The sequence below is a fragment of the Panthera tigris genome, chromosome B3 (genome assembly GCF_018350195.1).
Source record: "Panthera tigris isolate Pti1 chromosome B3, P.tigris_Pti1_mat1.1, whole genome shotgun sequence".
In the NCBI taxonomy this organism is placed as follows: Eukaryota; Metazoa; Chordata; class Mammalia; order Carnivora; family Felidae; genus Panthera; species Panthera tigris.
Window position 1 is genome coordinate 112,946,563 of NC_056665.1, and position 23,949 is coordinate 112,970,511.

The window sequence follows — 23,949 nt, forward strand, 5'->3', positions numbered from 1 at the left end:
AATAAGCTGGTTCTCTAGTACCCTTCTAAGGTCCTAAGGATTAGCAGTTACATCCCTTTATAATGCCAGGACTTCCCTTTGTGTGGGGCTAAATCTGTCACGTATGATATTTGAGTCTATAGCTTTAAAGCCACCAGTATTAGTATCCTCCCAGCATTAAATGAGATCTCTGAGTCTTTGTATTTCTCCACATTTCACTGACTTGTTATTCCTGACAAGTCATAATAAACATGCCATCCTATTCAGGGACAGTTTGAAAAAAGGCACAGTAATAGGTCCTTAGCTTTTCTCAAACTCTGTTGTTCTGCCAGTGGGCTACCTGTGGTGCAGTAGACTCTTCCGGGTGTCAGCCCCCTTTTGAACCCATTTCTCTTGACTTGCTGGGAGCTTGGAAGGTCAGAGCTCCTTGTGAGTAGAAGTCAGCAGTGGCAGGGGGCGCCTGGGTGGCTCAGTTGAGCATCCGACTCCAGCTCAGGTCATGATCTCGCAGCTCGTGAGTTCAAGCCCTGCGTCAGGCTCTGTGCTGACAGCTCAGAGCCTGGAGCCTGCTTTGGATTCTGTGTCTCTCTCTCTCTCCCTCTCTCTGCCCCAACCCACTCACATTCCGTCTCTGTCTCTCTCAAAAATAAACAAACATTAAAAAAAAAAAAAAAGTCAGCAGTGGCAGAATGGGGAACCTTCATGCTGTTGAAATGTTACCTTCGTGCTAACGTTGTCTTCTGTGAACCTCTGAGCAAAGGGCTCAGAGGCTTGTCCTACACAGAACTATTAATTTTGCTGGATTTCTTCCTCTGAAGTGTGTGGATGACAGTAACAGCAGGACGTGAGGATTAGCAGCTATCTGTAGTGCATGTAGCACGGTGTGGTGTATGGAGACAGTTTTGTTCCTTTCCTCCTTTCCTGTCACTGGCTTCCTTCAGGGATTCCTTAGTGATCAGGGCTCTGAGATAGAAGTGCTGTCCACAGATACTGCTAAGGGCTGTTTTGATTTCTTCCCCACCAGTTGGTTACATCATTCTGTTGATGCACTTGTGTTCTCGTTCCACTCTGATGGAGCCTAGAGAGGTTTATCAAGGCCAAAGGTAACATTTGGGCTTAAAAGATCAGAGTAGTATTCGGTGTATTTTTATTATCAGCACTGGAGAAGCAGTGAGCCTGTGCCAGTATCTACAGAGGTTTACTTTCCCACTGCAAGTGAAAAATGAGAGCCCTTTCAAGTTGGTTCTAAATCTGTTTATCACGAGAGCTTTTTTGAAGTCTTAGGTTTATTCTGTCCTACAATGCCTTCTTAGAAGGAAGTGTAGCAATGAAACCTGATGTCTCATCTGATGAAGACTTGCAGATGAGTTGACCTGAAGCACAAACAGTCCGACAAAGGGACAGCTGCCTTAAGCATGACAGGCAGATGCTCTTTCCATATTCTATTTGCTCTTCACTAGGACTCTAAGGTTCTCTAAAATTTAGTGACACCACTTTTTTGCCTTTGAACAGGAAGAATTTGCCATAGCACTCAGATAAAGTAATAGCTTCATTATTACTCTGTTCATCCTGTTCTTATAAAAAACTAAACTCCCTTCAGCCTCCCCACTCCTCAAAAATGCTGGCCCTTGGGTTACAATTCATGTTCTCTTCAGCCTCCTTTGCATTACTGCTCCAATTTGCGAACTTCTCATTTCTGTTAAATTGCTCTACTGTTTTCAAACCTGGCTTGTGTGCATTTCTTCTTTCAGAACCTTGTTCACTGTTTAGAAACCAATCCTGGACTCTTCTCCACTAGTCCTTTGCTCCAATGCTATCAGTATAGCAGGCATTAGAGGAGAAAGGCCCCGAGAGGCTATATCAGGATGGCATAGTACATTTGCTGATTCAGCTCTATAATGAAATAGGATAGTTAGGATTGCCAATTGTACAGATCAGCACATAAGCTTTAGAATTTTGAGGTTTTTTTTTTTTTTTTTTTTTTTTTTTTTAAGTTTATTTATTTTTGAGAGAGCGAGAGCATGAGCCAGGAAGGGGCAGAGTGAGAGGGAGACACAGGATCCGAAGTACGCTCCCAGCTCCACACGGTCAGCATAGAGCCTGATGTGGGGCTTGAACTCACAAACTGTGAGATCCTGACCTGAGCCAAAGTTGGATGCTCAACCAACTGAGCCACCGAGGCTCCCCAAGAATCTTGAGTTCTTAATCACTTAAAAGTTATGGCAGCAGAATTTAAAAGTACTACTTGCAGCAGAGATTGCTAGCTGTCCACCAAATCCTTTCTCTTCTGGACAGAAGTTAGATCTGATTTGCTGACCAGTACCATGTGAGCAGGTATGATGTACCACTTGTGTCCCAAGGCCTTTAAAAATAGATGTTTGCCTTCTCAGGGCTTTCTTCCTCTCTTGCTGCCTTGATCCTGGGGAAACCCAACCTCAGCCACACAAATGGCAAAGCCCTAATTATGGCAGAGCCACAAGCCAGGAGCTTGGTCTCTGAATCGTTGCACGAAGGAAAGCCTCCTGCTGACCTACAATATCCACCCTGGATGTTAAAGGAACAAGAAACCAATTTACTGTGTTTGAGCCATTGTTTGGGGGAAGGTTAGTTACAGCAGTTAAGCCTACTCCAACAACCTTATTTAAAAGAATAGTATGGGGGTGCACTGGTGGCTTAGTTGAGCGTCTGACTCCATCTCAGCTCAGGTCTTGATCTCAGGGTCGTGAGTTCAAGCCCCACATTGGGCTCCACACTGGGCAGAAGCCTACTTAAAAACAAAAAGTACGAATTATGTTTATGCACAAAGGTCAAGCAAAGATGGAGTAGTCAAGCCTGGGAAGTGGGGTAGGGACTTTCACCATTAGACACTTCCCTTATAAATTTTATAAAAATTTTCTATTACCAGTAAGGAAAGAAAACAATGAAAATAGCAACACAGTGCTGGTACAAATTTTACTTGATGTGGGAATAGTTCCTTGACCCCTGTCCCCCCAGTCCCTGCTAAATTTCCTTTCATTCCCTTAACAGTCCTTGTCCTTAGTCCTTGCCTGGCACTTTTGGAACATAAAGAGCAGAAATGGGAGTACTATAGGGTAGGCAACTCAGGCAGGGCCTTTCAGGATATTAATCCCTTCAGGGGGTCTGGTCCTCAGCTTTGTGGACCCAGGAAGAGGAGAGTTCATTTTGCTTAAATTTTATTATTGAAGTATAGTGACACACGATATTAATTTCAGGTACACAACATAGTGATTTGACAATTCTGTACATCCACTGTACATCCGTGATAAGCATAGTTCCCACTGGGCAGCAAACATTACTGTATTATTGACTGTATTCCCTATGCTGTACTTTTAATCTCTATGGCTTATTTTATAACGAAGTTTGTACCCCTTATTTCCCTTCACCTACTTTGTTCATGCCTCCACCCCCTCCCTCTGGCAACTATCAGTTCTCTATTTGAGTCTGCTTCTGTGTTTTAGATTCCATATACAAGTGAAGTCATATGGTATGATCTTTCTGACATTTCATTTAGCATAATGCTCATTAAGTCTGTCCATGTTGTTGCAAAGGGCAAGGTTTCATTCTTTTTTATGGCTAGCATGTCATTGTAGGTGTATATATATGCACCTCATCTTTACCCCATTCACCTGTGAATGGACACTTAGGTTGTCTTGGCTATTGTAAAAATGCTGTGGTGAACCTAGGAGTGCATGTATCTTTTCAAATTAGTTAGGAACAGAAATCTAGATACGTGTGGAGTTTATCAGGCTTTCCAACCCAGAGACTCCTGTTAACCATGATGTATAAACCAAAATCCCCAATCAAAATTATGATGAGCAACAGTCCCTCCAGTATCCACTGTTAGGAGGCCCTCTTGCTGGTATGAGGGCAACAGGGAAACTAAGTGAATAACCAGAGCAGGCTGTTTGGTGAGTAAGGAAGGAGAGCAAATGGGAGTTGGATAATCTTAGAAGAACCCACTTTCTGGGCTGTGAATTAATCTGGTGATCCGCATCATGGAGTTGCATACTTAATAAGCAAAATTCTTTTATGAAATTGAGTCTGTCTTCCTTGGAGAGTATTCTTTAAGACTGCCAAATTCTCTTAAGGTTCCTCTATAGGCTTTCTGCAGCTTTTTTCTGCTAAGTCAGTAACAATGAGCTGAGTTCTGTATTGTCATACTTATGAGTCTACAAGTTCCATGACTGGACTTGTATGTTCCCCAAGTTGTCACTTATCCACTGGGTTGATTCCTATTTGTCCTGTGAATAGTGAGTTAAAGTAGTCTTCAAAAGTTGGTTAATATTAACATTATTTAATTAGATAATAAACCTTTTCTAATTGTATACCTAATATTATAAAACACCAGACATGCCCTGATGTCTTATACCTATTAAGAATTTAAATCCTAGAAGTGGCAGAGGGGGTGCAGATATAAACACGGATATAGCAAGTGTAGGCACGGACATTCAAAATCTGTCCAGCCCAAGACTGTTGCCAATAGCAAGACTTGATACTGACTTAAAAGTTAGTCAAAGCTTCTATTAAATCTAAACTGTGCTCCTATACTGAGATCTTATAAAGTGCTTATCCCTTATGGCTTTTTCTTTTTAAAAGATTTTTATAGATGTTTTTATGGTCATATTTTTTAATCTTGTATCCCAATGGCTTTGGCTTATCATATTCTTCTGCCTTTAGTATTTTCTCTTTAAGTTTTCCAGATCTTCTCTGGGTGTTTTTATAGGATTAAAGCGCAATGAACAAAAGATACATACAGAATTCTGCAGCTGTAGGTGTATCATAATTTTGGAAATAGGATAAAGTTTTCTATTTTGCTTCCAATATCCCTTTTAGTAGTGATCCTCTGGTTGGCCTTATGTTACAGGCTGTTGGTTCTCAAATTTTTACATTTTCTCAGTTGTTTGCTTTGAATAGAGAATGGGCTCAAAAAGTAAAGCTCAAAACTGTACAGTTTAAATTCAAGATGGGTCCACGCTGGTCTAATCCAAATCTTTAACACAAATCTCTTCCAGAATTACTATCCTGTGACCACTTCCCCTTCACCGCCCTTACCTAGTCTCCAGTTTGAGAAGCAGGGTCTTAAGAATACAATCTATGGTAACATTATGTTCTCTGATAGTTCAGATCTGTTCGTGATAGAGTTGGATTACTTAGTCCTAAGCCTTTATGGCATCCAACCAGTTTATTAAATGGTTACATGGCAAGACTGGTACTTATCGTAAGGTAAAAATTAACATAATGACTGGTGTCATAATTCTTTGGAAAATGTGGAATCTAAGAGCAAAAATATAGTATATTGTCAGAATATATCACTATTTCAAAATGAAAAAAAAATTTTTTTTAAGGATTTTATTTTTAATCTCTGCACCCAACGTGGGGCTCAAACCCACAACTCCGAGATCAAGACTGGCATGCCCCTCTGACTGAGCCAGCCAGGTGCTCTCCCCACCAAAACATTTTTAAGATAAGTCTGTGCTTTTATTGGTCAAAGAGGCTACTTGAGGGGGATTAAGCCGGAGGAGTGGGTGGCCCCGATGCTGGGGCCCCACGTTCATGGGCTTGTAGGTAGGGGAGAACTCCCACAGGTAGTGGCTGATCCTCTTGGGCTTGACATCCACCTGGGGGAAGGCCTTGCCGTCGTAGATGCCCGCCATCTTGCGCGGGACGTTGCTATCCAGCAGGTGTGTGTATTCACCATCTCTGGCTTGTCTGTGGGCGGTGCCTCCTGGTTGTCTCTGCAGGCACACTGGGAGCAAATGCTGCTTCCACTGCTGTCACTGAGTCAGCTGCTCGGAGGATGTGTCCAGCAGCTGGTCTAGGTGTATGCTGTAGTAGGTAAACCTGTGAGAGGTTTGCTGCTCCTCCATTTCCACCAACCTGTGTTTTTTTACAAAAGGTCTCACTAGTGTTTTTAACATTTGTTTTTTGAGAGTGTGCAAGCAGGGAAGGGACAGAGAGAGGCGAGCAGAGGATCTGAAGCAGGGCCCCCACTGACAGGTTGACAGCAGCGAGCTCGATGTGGGGCTTGAACTCATGAACTGTGAGATCATGAGCTGAGTCAAAGTCAGACACTCAACCGACTGAGCCACCCAGGTGCTCAGTTCTTAAAGAGAAGGGATCAAAAGGGATTCTTTGGGAAACCGTGTAGTCAAAAATGTATGTTTTAGGGGTAGGTGGCCTGAATTTGGGTCCTGCTTCTGCCACTTAGCAGCTCTGTGATTTTGGGACCTTCCATTTTTTCATCTATAGAACAGCATGATTTTAGTGGTCTAATAGGATAGTTGTGAGTTTAAGAATTTTTGTCAAGCAATTAAAATGTTGCCTAGGATCTTGGTAACAAAGACCTTTCTCTTACTTTTAGGATGCTTTAGGTCCTCAGATTGGCCTTTTATTAAAAAAAAAAAAGTTTATAATATTAAAATTACTATGTATGTATTTTTGCTCTAAATTAATAGTACTTAATTTTCTTTAAATTCTATTGGTTCATATTGGTATTTTACTTTCACTTTGTAACTCTGGGATATGAGGTTTAATTGCTACTAATTTTGTGATTGTTAGGTTAAGTCAGTGAACATTTCTGGGCTTCATTTTCCATAACCCAGCTTTTTTTGTCTGCAAAATGGTGTTCCTAATAGGATCTACCCCACAGGATTGCTGGGAGGACTGAGATAATCATGTGACAGTCCTGCTACAGTCATGTGACATTTTGAGTTTTACTGTGGCAAAATGAGTGTGATGTGTGCACTTTGTCACAAGTTCTTATTTGTGGCCCAGGCCAGTAAGAGTTGGAATAACGTATACAATTAATCTTGTCATCCCCAATTTGTTCCCAGGCTGCCGCCTGAAAGATTTTGGAGATTTGAGTTTTACTCCAGTCCCTAAAGATGATCTCTACAACAACCTGATTGTGAATCCTCGCTCAGTGGGCCTTGCCAACCAGGAATTGGCTGAGGTGGTTAGTAGAGCTGTGTCAGGTGGCTACAGCTGTGTCACAGTGGGAGGAGACCACAGGTAAGCTGGGATCCAGGGGTGGTGGAGGAGCTGGATAGTATGGTGCTTGTGGTCTAATGAGTTAGCTTGTCTACTTCCTCACTTAAAAGTAAAATACCCTTCAGAATTTTGAAGGTATGACGTGCATAATAGTATCTTAAGATCTACGATCCTGAGTTGATGGAGGCACCTATGGTTTTCATTGTAGGACACATTGTGTAGTATGAGGACAAGTTCAGAGATAGACAATCAAAGTTTTTAGAAACATGCTCCTCTCTTGAACTGTCTTATGACTTTCATTTGGCTATTCGAGAGAATTGGAAGGATACATTAGTAGGCTGAATTGTTTTAAGCAGTTTTGCAAGTATGTTCAGGTTCTCCACTTGCCATGTGAGTATGTTCTCTACCTTCACAGTATGGACTTTAAGATCCTTCTCTTAGTGAATCAGCATGTACTTTATTGAGCACTGCTTGATGTCTTCTCAAGTAGTGCTAGGGGCTGTGGGAATTGTGATTTATTAAGACTAGATGAAATAAAATACACATGGGATTAAAAAAAATATATTGAATTCTACAGAATTTGAGAGAAAGAAGAGATCCTTCTGGGCCAGAGCAGTCCTATTTGAGCTAAGTAATGAAGGTTTTTGGCAGAAAGAAAAAAGGCATTGAAGTACTATGAGTACTGAGCACTTCATATAGATCTCATGATTAATCTTCATGATAACGCCATGAAGCAGATACAGTTTTACCTAATCTGTTAGGAACACTGAGGGACAGAGGTCAGATAATTTATCCAACTTCTAGAGCCAGGCAGTAGCAGAGGTGAGATTCAAATTCAGAGGGCAAATTCTTAAGGCAATTAGCTTTTCTTTTGAGAGTCAATCTAGCAACTTCCCCTGAGGTGCACACAGAGCTTTTCAGATCTCTTAACAGAAGTTGAATCTTTGTTACAACTGGAAATGCAGGTAGATCTCATTAGGAATAAAATCTCAGGTAGAATAAGACAGTAGCTAGGTTTTCTACAGTGATCCAGTTAAATCAACCAGAGGGTGGGCCTTCTTCCTTTTAGCTCAGTGTTATCTCTTGAAGTTCATTTATATTGACTTTCTTTTGGTTGTCTATTTGGGAACTGCTTATCAACGTGATCATCATAATGTTTGGCTTTTCTTTTTTCTGTAGTTATCTACATTGCAGCCCTTTTCACTGTTCCTGATTTTTCTGTTCAGTGCTAAAACTAAGGCTATCTGGAAGATTCTAGAAAGGAAGGGAGGAGTGTACATATTGAACAGCTACTGAACATTTTAAAGGAAGGAGGCATCTTTAGGTCACCCTGCTCCATTTACACAATATGATATAAACTATGGTCTTAGACATCAAACTATCTCTGACTTAAGCCAAAATTATTATCCCTTTCAGAAAAGGAAACTGTCTAGAAAAACTAGATAACCTGTGCTAGATCACAGCTTTCTGGAAAACAAACAAACAGGAAAGTCCACCACTTTTCACACTAGACCATGCTATCCCACAAAAAGTCCCTTTGTGGGGCATGGAGCTTAAAATGTTGTCTCATGCTATACTGACCAAGAAGGATAGCTGTACTTAGTTTCTAAAATGCATAAGCTGCACTTCCCATCTATGTCAAATTCTTTGGTTACTGGGAAGCTGGGCAGCTTTCCAACCACGATTTCATCAGCTGTATTCCTACAATGGAGACAGGACAGTTAGCCCATGTACACAGAGTCCCAGGACAAGGAAAGGCAAAAAACACTGATACATGAATGTCATGCTAATAGAAGATAACATGCAAATAAATGTTTATTTAGTGATCTGATAAATGAGATCTTTAATTGGGTTCCCCTGTTACTTTAATGTCTTTAGCAATTTTGACTTTTCCTTTGAGGAAGTAGCACATAATCTTTCTACAAAGCTATAATGCTAATTTTTATCCTTAAAAAGTTAATAGAACTATTCTTTTTTTTTTTTCTTTGATTCTTTGAAAGTAATAATTAGATCTCCCTGGTCTTCCTTAAGTATTAAATATTTGTGAGTTGTTACATATAGAACATACCACTTAACTGGATTTCATTCATTGAACAAAAAAGGTAAGGTCCTTTTCTGGGCCAGGACTAATATCAAATTTTAGGGAGAGCAATGACCTCTGTCAAACTAGAATGATAAGCAGTCAACAAATTTTGAATCTTTGGAACCTTCCACTTCTCCTTAACTCACTCAAGGTTAATCTTTGGGAACTACAGGCCGAGGACTGTTGGGTCATCCAAATCCAGCCTCGGTCTGGGGCCCTGACTTTGCCCTGAGGACAAAGTGTGAACTGCACTGACATGAGGATATTTGTTACTGGTGATGTTTGCCAAGCAGAGGGCCTCGATTATCATGTTTGTTTCTTGTAGCCTGGCAATTGGTACCATTAGTGGCCACGCCCGACACTGCCCAGACCTTTGTGTGATCTGGGTTGATGCCCATGCTGACATCAATACACCCCTCACCACTTCATCTGGAAATCTCCATGGACAGCCAGTTTCATTTCTCCTCAGAGAACTACAGGACAAGGTCAGTGGGCTGAAATGAGAAGAAAATTGAATTGCTTGCATGGATTATGCTGGGGCTTTGAGGAACTAGTTCAATGCGATTTCTGTGAAGGATGGGCTGATGGTGGTGGTAGAAATATTTAGTATTCCTTCATTTGTTCATCAAAATTATTACGGGCTAGGCAGTCTACTAGATGCTAGGGATATAAAGAGGACCAGGATATGGGCCCTGCTCCGAGGAAGGGTGTGTGTGTGTCATAATCTTGCAAGAAAGGAAAGTGGCATAACTCTAGTGATTGATATACCTATAGCACGAGGACTTCTTGGTTAGAGGTCCCCAGTCCTGCTTCACTCTCAGATCCACTGGTCCAGAGGAAAGTAAAATTATGATTACCTCTCGGTAATATTTTCCTAGGTGGTTTAGAAAACATGGGAGTCCGTATTAGGTATAGACTAGAATCTGTATATCCTTCCCCTCAGTGAGGGACCAAGTTAAAGCAGGATAGTACAAAAGTTATTCATTAGGCAGAATTCCTGTTTTGGCTGTAGGCAACGTAAGATGGCAGTTGGGTTTTGTTTCAAGAACCATTCTGTAAACAATTCAGTAATGTACAAAGGGGTGAAAAAGGGCTAATCAGCAGTGTTCCTGTTATTTAGGTAAGTTAATGAGAAACCGTGGCTACCTTAGGAGAATTTTTTTTTTATTCCAGGAAATTTGTGTTCTTCAGCTGCCTGCCTTCTGAATCATTTCCACTTCTATCAGTTCTTTCCCAGTGCATGTGTGTCTTGTGCTGCTTTAAGCATATCTTGTAGGTAGGAGGAGAAAGCAGCCTGCATACATTGAGAAGCACACAGTAATTATCTTGGTCAGACCAAGAATCCTTGATGAGTCTTGTCCATTCCTCTTTTGACAGGTACCACAACTCCCAGGATTTTCTTGGATCAAACCTTGTATCTCTTCCCCAAGTATCGTGTATATTGGTCTGAGAGATGTGGACCCTCCTGAACAGTAAGTTGATACATTGGGGTTAAGCTTTGGGCCTGTCTCGGATATTTATGTTCCTTTTGATAGGTTGTTCCTTGCCTTAACCTGTTGTAGGTCACTATAGAGACAGACTCACCCCCAATCCCACCCCAACAAGGATTTGATTAAAAATGCTCTTTAAACTAAGGACTCCTTCCTTTATATCTCATCCAGTTTTATTTTAAAGAATTATGATATCCAGTATTTTTCCATGAGAGACATAGATCGACTTGGTATCCAGAAGGTTATGGAACAGACATTTGATCTGCTAATTGGCAAGTAAGTAACTACAGTGGATGTCTACTTCCAAAGGGAAAAGTCCCAAAGGGAATAGGGCAGACTCCCAATAAACAACACACTTTAGCCCATGTCTTGAGGATAGCAGCTTTTTTTTAAAATAAAAGCAAAATATGTACACATACAAAAAAATTCAAATAATTTGGAAAGGGAGAATATGAAACATAGGTCATATTCTTCCTCTGGGATTGGGAGGGGGTTTCCTTGAAGTCATTGCCCAGCTCCTCTGTCTCTCATGAAGTTTTTTTTAAGTCCATTTTTAATTATTATCTTTTGAGATGAGAAGTGTTTGTTCAACTGTTCCATTCTTTCCTAAGCTCACAACTGCTTCATCTGAAAGTCTTATATTGAGCAAATCTTGACAGTATAGCTAGAAAGATGGCAGATGAATGCCAACAGATGCTAATTATAAGGGCATTTGCTCAGTGTGGAGTCTTTATTTCCAGGTGATTAATGGCATACTACCAGGTAGCAATTACATTTCTTAAGCTGTTAAGAAATTTAGTTATCTAGCATATATGTGTTGTATCCTAGTTTCTACTCTTGGAAACCAGGGCGAAACTGAAATTAGAATTGGGAGATAAGATTATAGACCTCAAATCAATTAAGTTCAGCTGCTATTATATGGAGAGACTGAGCAACTGTAACCTAGATCAATCTCCTAGGAAAAGTGAAGAATTCCCTCTATTGACAGTTGTTAATGTGAATGACTCTAATGCCTAGGTTAAGTCAGAAATATAAACTGCAGTTAATCTGTCTGAGGCACACAAATGGCAAAATTATGACATGGCGTGTAGAAAGCTAATATGGTAATACACAGTAACATCCAGAATAGGAAACCTGGAAATCTGCTGTATTAGCAAAGTACCAGGACTAACAGCAACAAAATCAAGGAACTAAGACTGTAGGAAGGATCAATGTCCAAGTACACCCAAATGACTATTCTCTTACCTCTTCCTCTCAAGAAGACAAAGGCCAATCCATCTGAGTTTTGATATTGATGCATTTGACCCTACACTGGCTCCAGCCACAGGAACCCCTGTTGTAGGAGGACTGACCTATCGAGAAGGCATGTATATTACTGAAGAAATACACAATACAGGTAAGAAGTGATCATCCTGTTAACTATGGAAATATGCTGACCTCTAACACGCCAAAAGATTGTCTTCTATTCCATGCCATTACAGATACGATATTTCTTAAATTTTTATAACTGAAAGTCATTTGGTCAGGCTAATAAGGAATAGTCATTTATAGGCATATTTTGACTTGGCTCATAGCAAAATATGCGAAGGTAATACTGAATAACCTGCCAAACTGATATAGTCCTTTGCATCTGAATTGTCTAAAGGCTAAGATTAAAAAGCAAGGCCAAGTAGCTATAATTTTTACCCTGACATTAAAAGTTAGTTCACTTGGAATTAAGAAGGTAGAGTTAAACCTTCTGGAAGATAGTGTAAAGATGGACAATATCTTGGGTCCTTTCATATAGGATAAGCCTTATACTAGAGCGTAATAGTTTATTTTTTAAACTTTTAAAAAAAATTTTTTTTCTTTTTAACGTTTATTGATTTTTTGAGACAGAGAGAGACAGAGCATGAACGGGGGAGGGTCAGAGAGAGGGAGACACAGAATCTGAAACAGGCTCCAGGCTCTGAGCTGTCAGCACAGGGCCCGACGCGGAGCTCGAACCCACGGACCACGAGATCATGACCTGAGCCGAAGTCGGACGCTTAACCGACTGAGCCACCCAGGCGCCCCTTTTAAACTTTTTTTTAAAGCTTATTTATTTTGAGAGCGATCAAGACAGCTCAAGTGAGGGATGGACAGAGAGAGGAGAGAGAATCCCAAGCAGGCTCTGCACTGCCAGCACAGAACTAACGCAGGGCTCATGACCTGAGCCAAAACCAAGAGTCGGACGCTTAACCTACTAAGCCACCCAGGTGCCCCTATTTATATTTTAAAGTTTAATTATTTGAGAGAGGGAGGGAGGGGTGGAGAGAGAGAATACCAAGCAGGCTCCACACTGTCAGTGCAGAACCTGATGTGGGGCTCAATCTCACAAAGTGTGAGATCACAGCGTGAGCCAAAATCACGACTTGGAGGCTCAACTGAGCCACCCAGATCCCCCTATTTCTAATAGCTCAAACCCTCTGGATTACTTCTGGGCTACACCAAAGTTTCCGGTTTAGTCAGTGGAAATCAGACACACAAATCATCAGAGACCCAGATGCTTACACAGGAACTGGTGGAAATGCTGCAGTAACATGCCTGCTCATTTCAGTTTTGCATTGAACTACACATTGCTAATAAAGGACTGTAGACTGAACAAATGTAATGGCACCAAGCAGGTCATGTACTATACTATAGTATCTATAAATCAGTAGGTATATACACCCATGTTTCCAGGCTTCATGGCCACCCTAAGTGGTCTAAGTATACTGATACTTGTATTTTCCAATACTAGTCTGTTCAAATGACTTGAAGAGGTAGATTAACTTCACCCAGAATAACAACAAAAAAGTTTACCTCAAAGAAGTGGGCCTGTGTGTTGGGGATGGGGAGTAGAAGGCATGTCTGGGTAGGTTCTTCGGGTTTACTCTTCCCTTCTCAAACCCTTTAGTACAAGTTCTTCAGCCCTCACAGAAGGTAACAAGTCCAGATTAAAGTATGGCCAAGTCTTCCCTTGACTAAGCACAAGATACTGGGTCAGTACGATGGGAGACCTAAACATCTTGTCAAACATCATACCCGCCCTTAACCTGTAGGGGTGAGACTAAGATCTGCCCTAATAACTATACTTCAGGGCATGTGATGCCTTAAGAGATAAAACGTCAGAGTTCAAAAGTGGGGAACAGCTCAAAAGATCTCTTCATACAACTACATACAGACATCTGGAAGGTTCCTAGTAATACTGGACATGGCACATGTTTTCCCAACAAGTAGGCTGAAAAATCCTACCTCCTCCCCACAGGCTCTTTCCTCATCTCATACAGAAAACCTGACAGCTATGCCTATTCTGTTAGTTGAAGAGGGATGATTGATTTTAATCTTACTCTCGTATACAGTGTTTGAACTTCATGCCCAAGAAGATGAGGTAGGTATAAGGGGTTCCTTGACCGTAGGTAATTTTAATAGTAGAAAATTACTTTTTACCTTGGCCTGTTCTATCTAGTAGGACGACCCTCAATGAAAGGAGCAGCTAGGGAATCTTCTAAGGTTTTGTCATGCTTTGTTCTTTCAGGATTGCTGTCAGCACTGGATCTTGTTGAAGTCAATCCTCAGCTGGCTGCTTCAGAGGAAGAGGCCAAGGCTACTGCAGGCCTGGCAGTGGATGTGATTGCTTCAAGTTTTGGTCAGACAAGGGAGGGAGGGCACATTGTCTATGACCAACTTCCTACTCCCAGTTCACCGGATGAATCAGAAAGTGAAGAACGTGTGAGAATTTAGGAACTTTGTGTGCTGACACGTTTGTCATGATGGGCATTCCAGAATTATGAGACATCTGAGGGCACATATACTAAATGGTTGTCTGGGTCAATATTGCCTTAATGAGAACATTTGCACATTCTCAGAATTGTAAAGTTTCCTTTCCCTCTCCATTTTGGTGACCAATACTACTGTAAATTTGTGGGGTTTTTTTTTGTTTGTTTTTGCAGTTCACAGGCTATTAATATGCTGGAGTACTATGTAAATTTAAAGGAGTCATAAACAGCATTTATTACCTTGGTATATCATACTGGTCTTGTTGCTGTTCCTTCACAGTAAAGTGGTTTTCCGTCTTCCCTCCCTTCTCCCAGTCTAGCTACACAGTGCATCCTTGAACCATTACCTTACAGCAGCACTCCACTTATTCCCCATCCCTAACACCATTCATTCACAGGGTCAAAGTTCTGGTCCGCAAACCCTTCCCTCTAGGAAGTTCAATGCTTATGAAAGAATTTGTAATAAACCAGACCCCCTAGGATGGCCAGCTCCAGTAAGATGACGATGGAAAGTAGCAGCTTGTTGGTTGTCACTCTACAAAGAGAAGCAAAGCAGGGAACAGTCAGAAGCCTGGATGTCCTTATTTCTGTCCATTTGTAATACTGAGGAGTTTGACCCTCAGGCTGAGGCTAGATACTGTGAGACAGATTGAAATTTTGTTTGATCACATAGCCACTGAAGTTAGTGTATATATAAGGTTCTTTCAAGTGACATCTTGAAAGCTTTTTTCAACTGTAATTTAGGGATAACACTACCTCACGGAAATGTTGAAAATTGTGACAACAGATACCAAAGCATAAAAATGGTTTCTTGATTCTAAAATGTTTTCAAATAGTAGTTACTTTCTCACTTTAAGAATAGCTTTCCTAGAGGCATCTGGCTGGCTCAGTAGGAAAAAGATGTGACTCTTGATCTTGGGGTTTTGAGTTCAAGCCCCATGTTGGGTATAGAGACTACTTAAATAAAACTTTAAAGGCTTTTCTAGGAGAGCTAGTGTTTATTAAATATGAAAGATGTCTTTTTTTTTTTTTTTTTTTTGAGTAGGCTCAATGTCCAATATGGGGCTTGAACTCATGACCCTGAGATCAAGCGTCAGATGCTCTACCAACTGAGCCAGCCAGGCACCCTGAAAAATTATTTCTGAAATCAGGTTGAATATTTCAAAATAGCAGAAATATAATACCACTATCTAACTACTCTCTTCCTCCATCAACCCAAAAGGATACCTTTATAAAAGCAGTAAACTTTTTGAAGCCGTTATATTATCTTTTGTTAACACAAAGAATTCAATCTCTGGTTCTTCAAGGCAACTCTAATTGAAGGTTTCCTCTGGTTTGACAAGACATTTACCACTGTTTAGGAAAATCTCACTCTACTAGTTCCCTGGCTAGGTTGTAGTTTTGTTTAGTGCACTAGGGTTTGTTTTTTTTTAAGTCAACTTCTTGCTAACAGGACAGAACTCCCTGATAAGGGGCTTACTTCCATGAAGGACAAGCAGAGCCAAAAGCAACTACTAAGCAGTAGCTGTAAAAACAGTTTTCTCACCAAGTTTATACAACTATATTTCAAGGAACATGAAGCTGTATTACTCCCATGTGCTCTGAAGAATGTAAACTGGGATTAATAGTGGACAAATTTTTGACTGCACCAAGTCAAAGCAGCATATAATTTTAACAAAGAATTTTGTCCTGGGATATTTATACAAGATAATACTTTATTCTTTCTGCTTTATCAGGACCTTTGCAAGTCACTGTTTAATGTCTTAGAGGTAGGAGAAATTTTGTGACTTTTTAAAACTTACTTTCTGGACATTGAACGGAGAATCTTTCGACTTTTGCTCAAGTTTTCACTTGTGTTTACCAGCTGAGAAGAGAAAATAGCAATTATTTCCCCCTTTTAAAAGTAGATACCGTAAAACCTGAACATTCCTAAACTGACAGTGGGCATTAAAGGGTGTGTGCTGAAAAACCCCATCAAACCAATCTGAATGATGGCCTCTGAGTACAAGTAGAAGGAACTGGCAAGGATAAGATACCTTAGTACTCAACAAGCAGGCTTAGGAATTATTATGTCCCAAGGTTATTGTGGGGGACTCCTGGGGCCAAGCTAATCCTTCACCTTGGCTACTCAAGACAGAAAAAAGCTTCAAGTGTGCCTCACCAGTAACTGTGAAGCAACTTAAGATTTGAATTTCATCAACCAAATTCCAGGAGGGCCTCTTGGGTTAGTATTTGTTTTTGTAGGCTGGTCAATTACCACTTTTGGGATCTGATTCATTTTTTCTTTACCACTTTTACAGATGCACTGAATTGTGAAAGGAATTAATCTTTTAAAAGCCTTTAAAAAAATCATTTCCTTTTGGTTGCCTGATAATCAAGATAGCTGGGGGATATTTTAACAGATGCCACCTACCATCTGTTCCCATTCCCCAGTGGCCATGGTAAGTTGATCTCAGCTCATTCCACAGCTTTTAAATTCAACCAATCCACCTGCTTTTTTCAAAAGTCAAAAACCATACAATATGTAAGCAAGTTGTCTTCTCCACAGTTTACCTTGAAATCAGTAGTTGTGAATTTTCACTGAGGATGGAAAGGCATTATTCTGATTTACTTTAAAAATGGGGATAATTGGAGCTATTAAGATATGAGACAATCCCCACACTAAGCTAATATTTTCCATCCAAGCCTTGCCCACAGTATCTATTCTTCAATTTGGATGTGCCTTTTAACGTTAAGGATATAACATTCTACTGGCAAGCTGCACTATTTTTTAAATTTCTGTGCAGGTATATGGAAAGGGAGAAATGAGTTTTTCAGAACCTCTTAAGAGTGATAGAGACTCCACTGATAACAGGCATTTGGCCTAAGTTGTTTCTGTTTTCTTCCCACAATGATCCAGCTTACCTTGGGTAACAGGAAAGAGTCATAGTCTAGGACTGACCCCCTCTATAAATTGTTAGTGGTACTATTTTATGACATGTGGAAAACAGCCTTGGCTCTAAATGAGAAAAAAAACCCAAAAGCCTAGGATCTTTTAAGTAGATGACGCTTTCATAAGAACGGGATAATATCCTACTAGATGTATGAGAAAAATATCAGGTTGGTAATACAGGAATTAATAAAAGGATGGAGTGGCTACAGTCTTAGATTTAGTTGACAATCTTCCATAAATACAGAAATTGGGTTTCTTCTGTCTCCGCCCTGGCCCCTCCAATGACCTCTACATCTGAGGGGTAAAAAACTTTCAAGAGAACTTTCTCAACCAAGAAAATTAAAAATTGAGAAAAGCTGAAGTGCTTAAAAGGTCCTGACCCTGAATTCAGAACTGCTATAACTTCCGGCAGTGGTAAGGCATCAGGATATAAAGGGCCCACCTACTTTGCCCCATCCACTCAGACTTACCCTACTCTTAGTACGCTCCAACTGATCACGTTGCTCACCCAGCTCTTCTATGATTTCTGAGCCAATCTGGTCAGTCTCTGTGGCAATCCGATGAGAACGCTCAATACTCTGGGTGGCCCGGTTCAGGCTGTCAGTGCCTTGCAGAAGCAATGCCCTTTGAGACTGTAGCCGATTCTGACCAGAAAATGGAATGGAAATATTAAACATCTCCCATCATAAATTCATTGCCAGCACATTCCTTATGACCCTTCTGATGTAAGAAGGGATATAGTGTGTGCAATGTTTACTTATTTTGAGAGACAGTGTGTGGGGGAGGGGCGGAGAGAGAGTGGGGGAGAGAATCTCAAGCAAACTCCATGCTGTCAGTGCAGAGCCCAAAGTGGGGCTGGCTTGATCCCAGGAACAATGACATCATGACCTGAGCCGAAATCAAGAGTTGGACACTAGGGGTGCCTGGGTGGCTCAGTCAGTTAAGTCTCCAACTTCGGCTCAGGTCCTGATCTCATGGTTCATGGGTTCAAGCCCCGTGTGAAGCTCTGTGCTGACAGCTCAAAGCTTGGAGCCTGCTTCCGATTCTGTCTCTCCCTCTCTCTCTGCCCTTCCCTGCCTGCAGTCTGCCTCTCTCTCAAAAAATAAACATTAAAAAATATCTTTTTAAATAAAGTCAGACACTCAACTGACTTGAGCGACCCGGGTGCCCCTCATTACTTTTAAGATTATATTCAAGGTCAGATGAAAGCACCTGGAATCCAATACAAGATGACATACCTTTCACTCCACTGGTTTTATACTTATGTGATGCAAGAAAAGGAGGTTAAAAACAGAGCATTTCCCCTGTGTTTGTGATGAGGTTGCAATGATTTCATGTACTTTCTGGACTAACAATTTATGAGAGGCAGTGGCCCAGATGTGGGGTGCAGGAGCTATCTGAATATGGGTATAGCCTGTAACTTTTGACAGGACAACAAACCAACTAAATTCCATAGCCTTAGAAATAGATTAATTCACTGAAGATTCCCACCTGACTGGTACTGAGGACGGATGCACCATGAATAAGCTATTCATTTTTAGTACATTCAGACTTCAAAATGATTTGTGACACTACTACATTTTGGAAAACATTTAACTGGTTACAATCCTGGTAAGCCCCAAAAGAATTTCACCTCAGCCATACAAAACATAAACTCTTAAGTTGCCCACACTGGTGACTACTCTCAGAGAAGGAGGTATCTGGGGCCAAGTAAGCTGCCCTAATTTCCCTAGTGCCCTAATTTCCTAAATCTCTGCCAAAGTTTTACTCCACCTATAATCCCAAGCACTGAAGGCATGATGACAGAAGTAGCCATTGTCAGCCAGAATTAACCACCGACAAATAGGAACAGTTAAGTTCTTAGCTATTAAAGCACTTATACATGCACCACTCAGAAAGGGGCCAGTTCACAGGGCCTATTACTGATGCCACCATCAGGCAGCCAAAATACTGGGTTTCTAGATGAGAAGTTTTCATATGTGGCATACAGGCCAGTGGATGATGGAACCACTGAATGTCACTGAAATAAATCCCAGTTAATTCAGCTCAAAAGAAGCAGGAATAAGGAATAAGGCTTTTTTTTTTTTTTTTTAATGAAAGATGGGTATTTTTAACTGATTAGATTGAAGAGAAGGAAAAGACAGTAAGATCACATAAATCAACTCGAGGTCTGGAACAGTAATTCCAATGAAGGTGGTATGTATATCTAAATTGTTTTTATGACTCTGAAACTAGTAATTTTAAAGCAAATTATTATTTGGCTTTATCTCGCCCCTCCTTTTTTTGTTGGTTTATTTTTGGTAACAAATGACCAAAGTCACTTTATACCTCTCATTTCACTTTAACAAGCTTCACCTATCTGCCTTTTCCCAGTCTCCCTTTACAAGTGAATTTTGAAAAGTTTATATCATTTTCAAATACTCCAGTTTGACACCAGTAAATGTCAGGCCAGTATCGTCTGAACTCTTCAACTATAGTCAGGATGCATCATCAAACACGATTCTTCTACACACATGTAGTCTGCACTTACAGGCCCCGCCATTTCTTTCCCATGCTCCTGGCCAGGCCACCTGCCAGGCCATTTCTACTTTGCAAAGTGGAGTATAATTCCAAATGCAACACATTACATTTAGTCTTTGTAAACTTTTACTCCTTTAACTTCTCTAGATAGTTTCAGAATATAGATTTTCAATTCTGTCAGTCTAATTTGATAAATCAGAATACTAGGGTCTAGAGAGGCAGTCTGGCTTACTTTCTGTTACAACTGAGTAAGCTGTGAGCCCCTTCCTGAAAGCGTGGGCTATCCTGATAAAAACCTAACTGAATTTTTTGAGCATATCTGAAAAAACTGGATTTATGGGTCAGAATACAAAGTCCAGATACAATAAGAATAGGGAACTCTTGTATTCCTCCACTATATATCAAGCACTGTTTTATTAAAGATACAAAGAAATCTAAGCATGGTTGGGAAAGATCTGCATTAAATAACAGGAGAGGTGAGGGGCACCCGGGTGGCTCAGTTGGTTAAGCATCCGACTTCAGCTCAGGTCATGATCTCACAGTCTGTGAGTTCAAGCCCTGCGTCGGGCCCTGTGCTGACAGCTCAGAGCCTGGAGCCTGCTTCGGATTCTGTGTCTCCCTCTCTCTCTGCCCCTCCCTGCTCATGCTCTGTCTCTCTCACTATCAAAAATGAATAAATGTTAAAAAAAAAAAATTAACAACAACAAAAAAATACAGGAGAGGTGGTTACCCCAAGGCGGGAGGGGAACTGGATGCAGGAAAGAGGATAAGGTGAGAAGAATAAGAGTTCAATAAATACTGATAACATAAACTGTACTCTATGACATGGTTAATTTTTGTGCCACAGGCACTTAAGGAGATTAAAAAAAAAAAACAAAAAACAGCGAAGGCTTACCATATGCTCATTCTCTACAGTGTATGTGCCATATTTCATGTCTCCTCGGCCCCCAGGTGTGGCTGTCAAAGGTGTGCTTCTCACTTCCCGATGGAGTTTAGCAAGGTCCTTCCGGTAGGTTCGAAGCTTAGACATCATAGGGTTACGGAAAGACAGAGGTGCATAACGTAGTTCCTCTTCCATCTCTGCCAGCTGGGAAGGCAGAAAGTGAGTAGATAGCCTGGTTCTTTTCTCTCTCATCTGGGCACATGCCTAGTATGGACTAATCAAACCACAGACAACTGCAAATAAGTATTCAACCATATGTTCCATGAGGGCAGGGACCACATGTGATCTGTTCACCTCATTACTCTGAGTGCCTGGCACAGTGCCTAGCATGCATAGAACAGGCATTCAAGAAATATGTGATGAATGAGTGAAAAAAACTAACAAGCACTTTATATCTGACTAAACATTTTTATATGTATTATCTCATTTAATCTTCCCTGTCCTCAATAAGGTAGTAAATACTACTTCTATTTCATATGTAAGAATTGAAGAAATGTACTCAAGATAACACAATAAGGGAAGTCAGGATTCAAAAATCTTCAAATTGCCTTTCCAGTATACCAAATTCTTAAGCTGTTATAGTTCAAGTACTCTCATGAAACACTTTGAAATCTACTGTACTAAAAATGATAGGGGTCTGACATGAGGTTTCTTCCTTCCTCTTCTTTTGGAAAATCAATTGTTTGTCTCCATGTCCTATATAACCAGGGGTCCACATGAGATCTCCATTTTATTGGGTAAGTAAAATATAACACTCAGACATGTTCACAAGAGCCATAAATTATTTTCATCTGCCTGGGATGGCCAAAGTTGGATTGGTTGATTTTGCTAAGTTCAGAGAAAAGTATCTAAGCACCAAATAAATTGGTATTAACTGAAAGATGTTTAACATTCTACAAAGATATTAACCAAAAAAAGAAGATTGATTCTATAACTGGTATCCTGCAGATGCCCAGATTTACACAGGTATTAAGAAGAGTTTCTAGGGGCGCCTGGGTGGCGCAGTCGGTTGGGCGTCCGACTTCAGCCAGGTCACGATCTCGCACTCTGTGAGTTCGAGCCCCACGTCAGGCTCTGGGCTGATGGCTCAGAGCCTGGAGCCTGTTTCCGATTCTGTGTCTCCCTCTCTCTCTGCCCCTCCCCCGTTCATGCTCTGTCTCTCTCTGTCCCAAAAATAAATAAATGTTGAAAAAAAAAATTTAAAAAAAATAAAAAATAAAAAAAAAAAAAATAAAAAAAAAAAAAGAAGAGTTTCTAGTATGTCCATTGTGAAGGACATAGTTTCCACAGTTTCCACAATCTGGTGGCCTGACTTTATCCATTCATCCATCGGTGGACATTTGGGCTCTTTCCATACTTTGGCTATTGGAACCTGGATTTTAACCCCAAATTCCTGAAAGGGTTTGATGAAGCTAGAGGATAAGGATATGGAGAGAGAGGGACACTACTTCTAAAAAATAAGGTTTTGTTTTGTTTTTAAAGAAAAGCCATAGATTAAGAGAGAAGCAGTTGTTAAATTGCTCGGCAGCCTGGACTGACATTTGACCAGCCCATTTTGGGTCCTGATTGGAAACCTGTCCAGTCCATGCATGCCCTGCCCAAGGAACCAAATCCAGCCACTATGCTTGTTTGTTTGCTTTCTCTTTCTCTCATTTAATTTATTTTTATTATTTCAGCTTTTATTAATAAAACTAAACTCAAGGCAACTGCTTGGTTCTTGCATTTGATCTGACCATATACCAGACAAGTGGTTCTTTATGAGGACTTAGGGGAGAAGCGTCAATATACAGACAGGTTCCATCAAAACTGGGATGTTGCAATATCTAATAAAGTTAGGTAAATGAAATTAAAGAGAACATATTATATATTAAAAATCAGAAATCTCCCCCTCTAATATCAGGGGATTCCTTTAACAGTCTTCAATGTGTTTGTCAAGATCAATCATATTCACTATGTTGTCTTTTAAAACAGCAGAAGGGAACTACAACCACTTCTGAGGTACATTTTTTGTGATAATAATTTTAACAAAGAAGAATAACTCATCTTAATGGCCAGCTTTTAAAATTTCATTTTAAAAGACCACCCAGGTAGGGGCAACCGGGTGGCTCAGTCGGTTAAGAACCCGACTTCAGCTCAGGTAACGATCTTGCGGTTCATGAGTTTGAGCTCCGCATTGGTCTCTGTGCTGACAGTTCAGAGCCTGGAGCCTGTTTTGGATCTGTGTCTCCCTCTCTCTCTGCTCCTCCCCAACTCGTGCTCTGTCTGTCTCTCAAAAATAAACAAACATTAAAAGACCACCCAGGTAAAGGTTTGAGAATGCCCTTACTACTCAAATCAGGAATGTATTATATCAAATACTAATTTTAAGAGAGTAAGCTTTACCCATTTGTGTTTGTCAAATCCTCTCATCACTCACCCCATCAACTGGCCTCACTTAGTAAGAAATAATCCAAATCAAGATCAATACACAGGATCAATACAATCCAAATCAAGATCAATAATCTGTGGTCGGGTAATAATTCTGGAAAAGACTAACTCCAGGTAGAAGAAATAAGGACTTGTTCCCTGTTCTTACCGTTTCATTTGCTTCCTGTTGCTTTTCATCAAAATCTCTGATCAGTTTTTTCTTCTCTTCTGGAAAAGGTAAACAAGTTTCAAGAGTTCAGTCCTGCCTTCCATATATTTGTAGAGGTCATTCTCTCTGCTTACAATAAACTCCCCAACCCTCTCTCCTGATGGGGTAACAGTACTTAATCACCTCTAAAAAGCATTTAGACATGTACAGGAACTTGTTATCACAACGATGGGGGAGTGAAGGAAGTGGGTATTACGAATGGCATTTAGGGCCCAGGGAACAAAAATATCCATGCTTGGGACACTCCTGAATTATCTGGCCCCAAAGGTCAAGATTATTCTATGAAACACTATAGGTCTAAGTTAATTACTGTCATTCTATTTTTCCCAAGAGGGATCAGGCACACCATCAACAAGAATGTTTAACAACACTGATGTTCTAAATTCTTGTTCCCACGTTCACCTCCACTGTGAAACATTTCTCTGTATTAACCCTCATCCACTGCTTTTCTGCAAAACAAATTCAAGACTCACTTATTCTGCTTGCTGGGGAGACTGCATGGTATGGTACATATTTCTCAGCCATATCCATTGGCGGTGATATGTAAAATGATGCAAATACCACGGACTCACACAGT

General features: G+C 40.6%; 2 protein-coding genes across 3 annotated transcripts in view; one reads left to right on the plus strand and one right to left on the minus strand.

Annotated features, from left to right (window-relative positions):
• Window positions 1–14,587, plus strand: part of ARG2 (arginase 2) — a 30,757-nt gene extending 16,170 nt beyond the window's left edge. The window contains exons 3-8 of one of the 2 annotated variants that reach the window (XM_042989958.1): window positions 6,834–7,011; window positions 9,399–9,558; window positions 10,451–10,545; window positions 10,735–10,839; window positions 11,826–11,959; window positions 14,102–14,587. In XM_042989958.1, the coding sequence (XP_042845892.1) occupies window positions 6,834–7,011; window positions 9,399–9,558; window positions 10,451–10,545; window positions 10,735–10,839; window positions 11,826–11,959; window positions 14,102–14,307 (878 nt within the window). In that variant the 3' untranslated portion in view covers window positions 14,308–14,587. Of the gene's footprint in view, window positions 1–6,833; window positions 7,012–9,398; window positions 9,559–10,450; window positions 10,546–10,734; window positions 10,840–11,822; window positions 11,960–14,101 lie in introns of both variants that reach the window. The other variant, XM_007095162.3, reaches the window with a different exon arrangement.
• The window catches only part of VTI1B (vesicle transport through interaction with t-SNAREs 1B), a 31,126-nt gene continuing 21,725 nt past the window's right edge, over window positions 14,549–23,949 (minus strand). Inside the window, exons 2-6 of the mRNA XM_007095163.2 lie at window positions 23,313–23,371; window positions 20,690–20,881; window positions 17,745–17,918; window positions 16,145–16,206; window positions 14,549–14,877 (exon numbers count right to left, since the gene is read on the minus strand). Of these exons, the coding sequence (XP_007095225.1) occupies window positions 14,781–14,877; window positions 16,145–16,206; window positions 17,745–17,918; window positions 20,690–20,881; window positions 23,313–23,371 (584 nt within the window). The 3' untranslated portion in view covers window positions 14,549–14,780. The remainder of the gene's footprint in view (window positions 14,878–16,144; window positions 16,207–17,744; window positions 17,919–20,689; window positions 20,882–23,312; window positions 23,372–23,949) is intronic.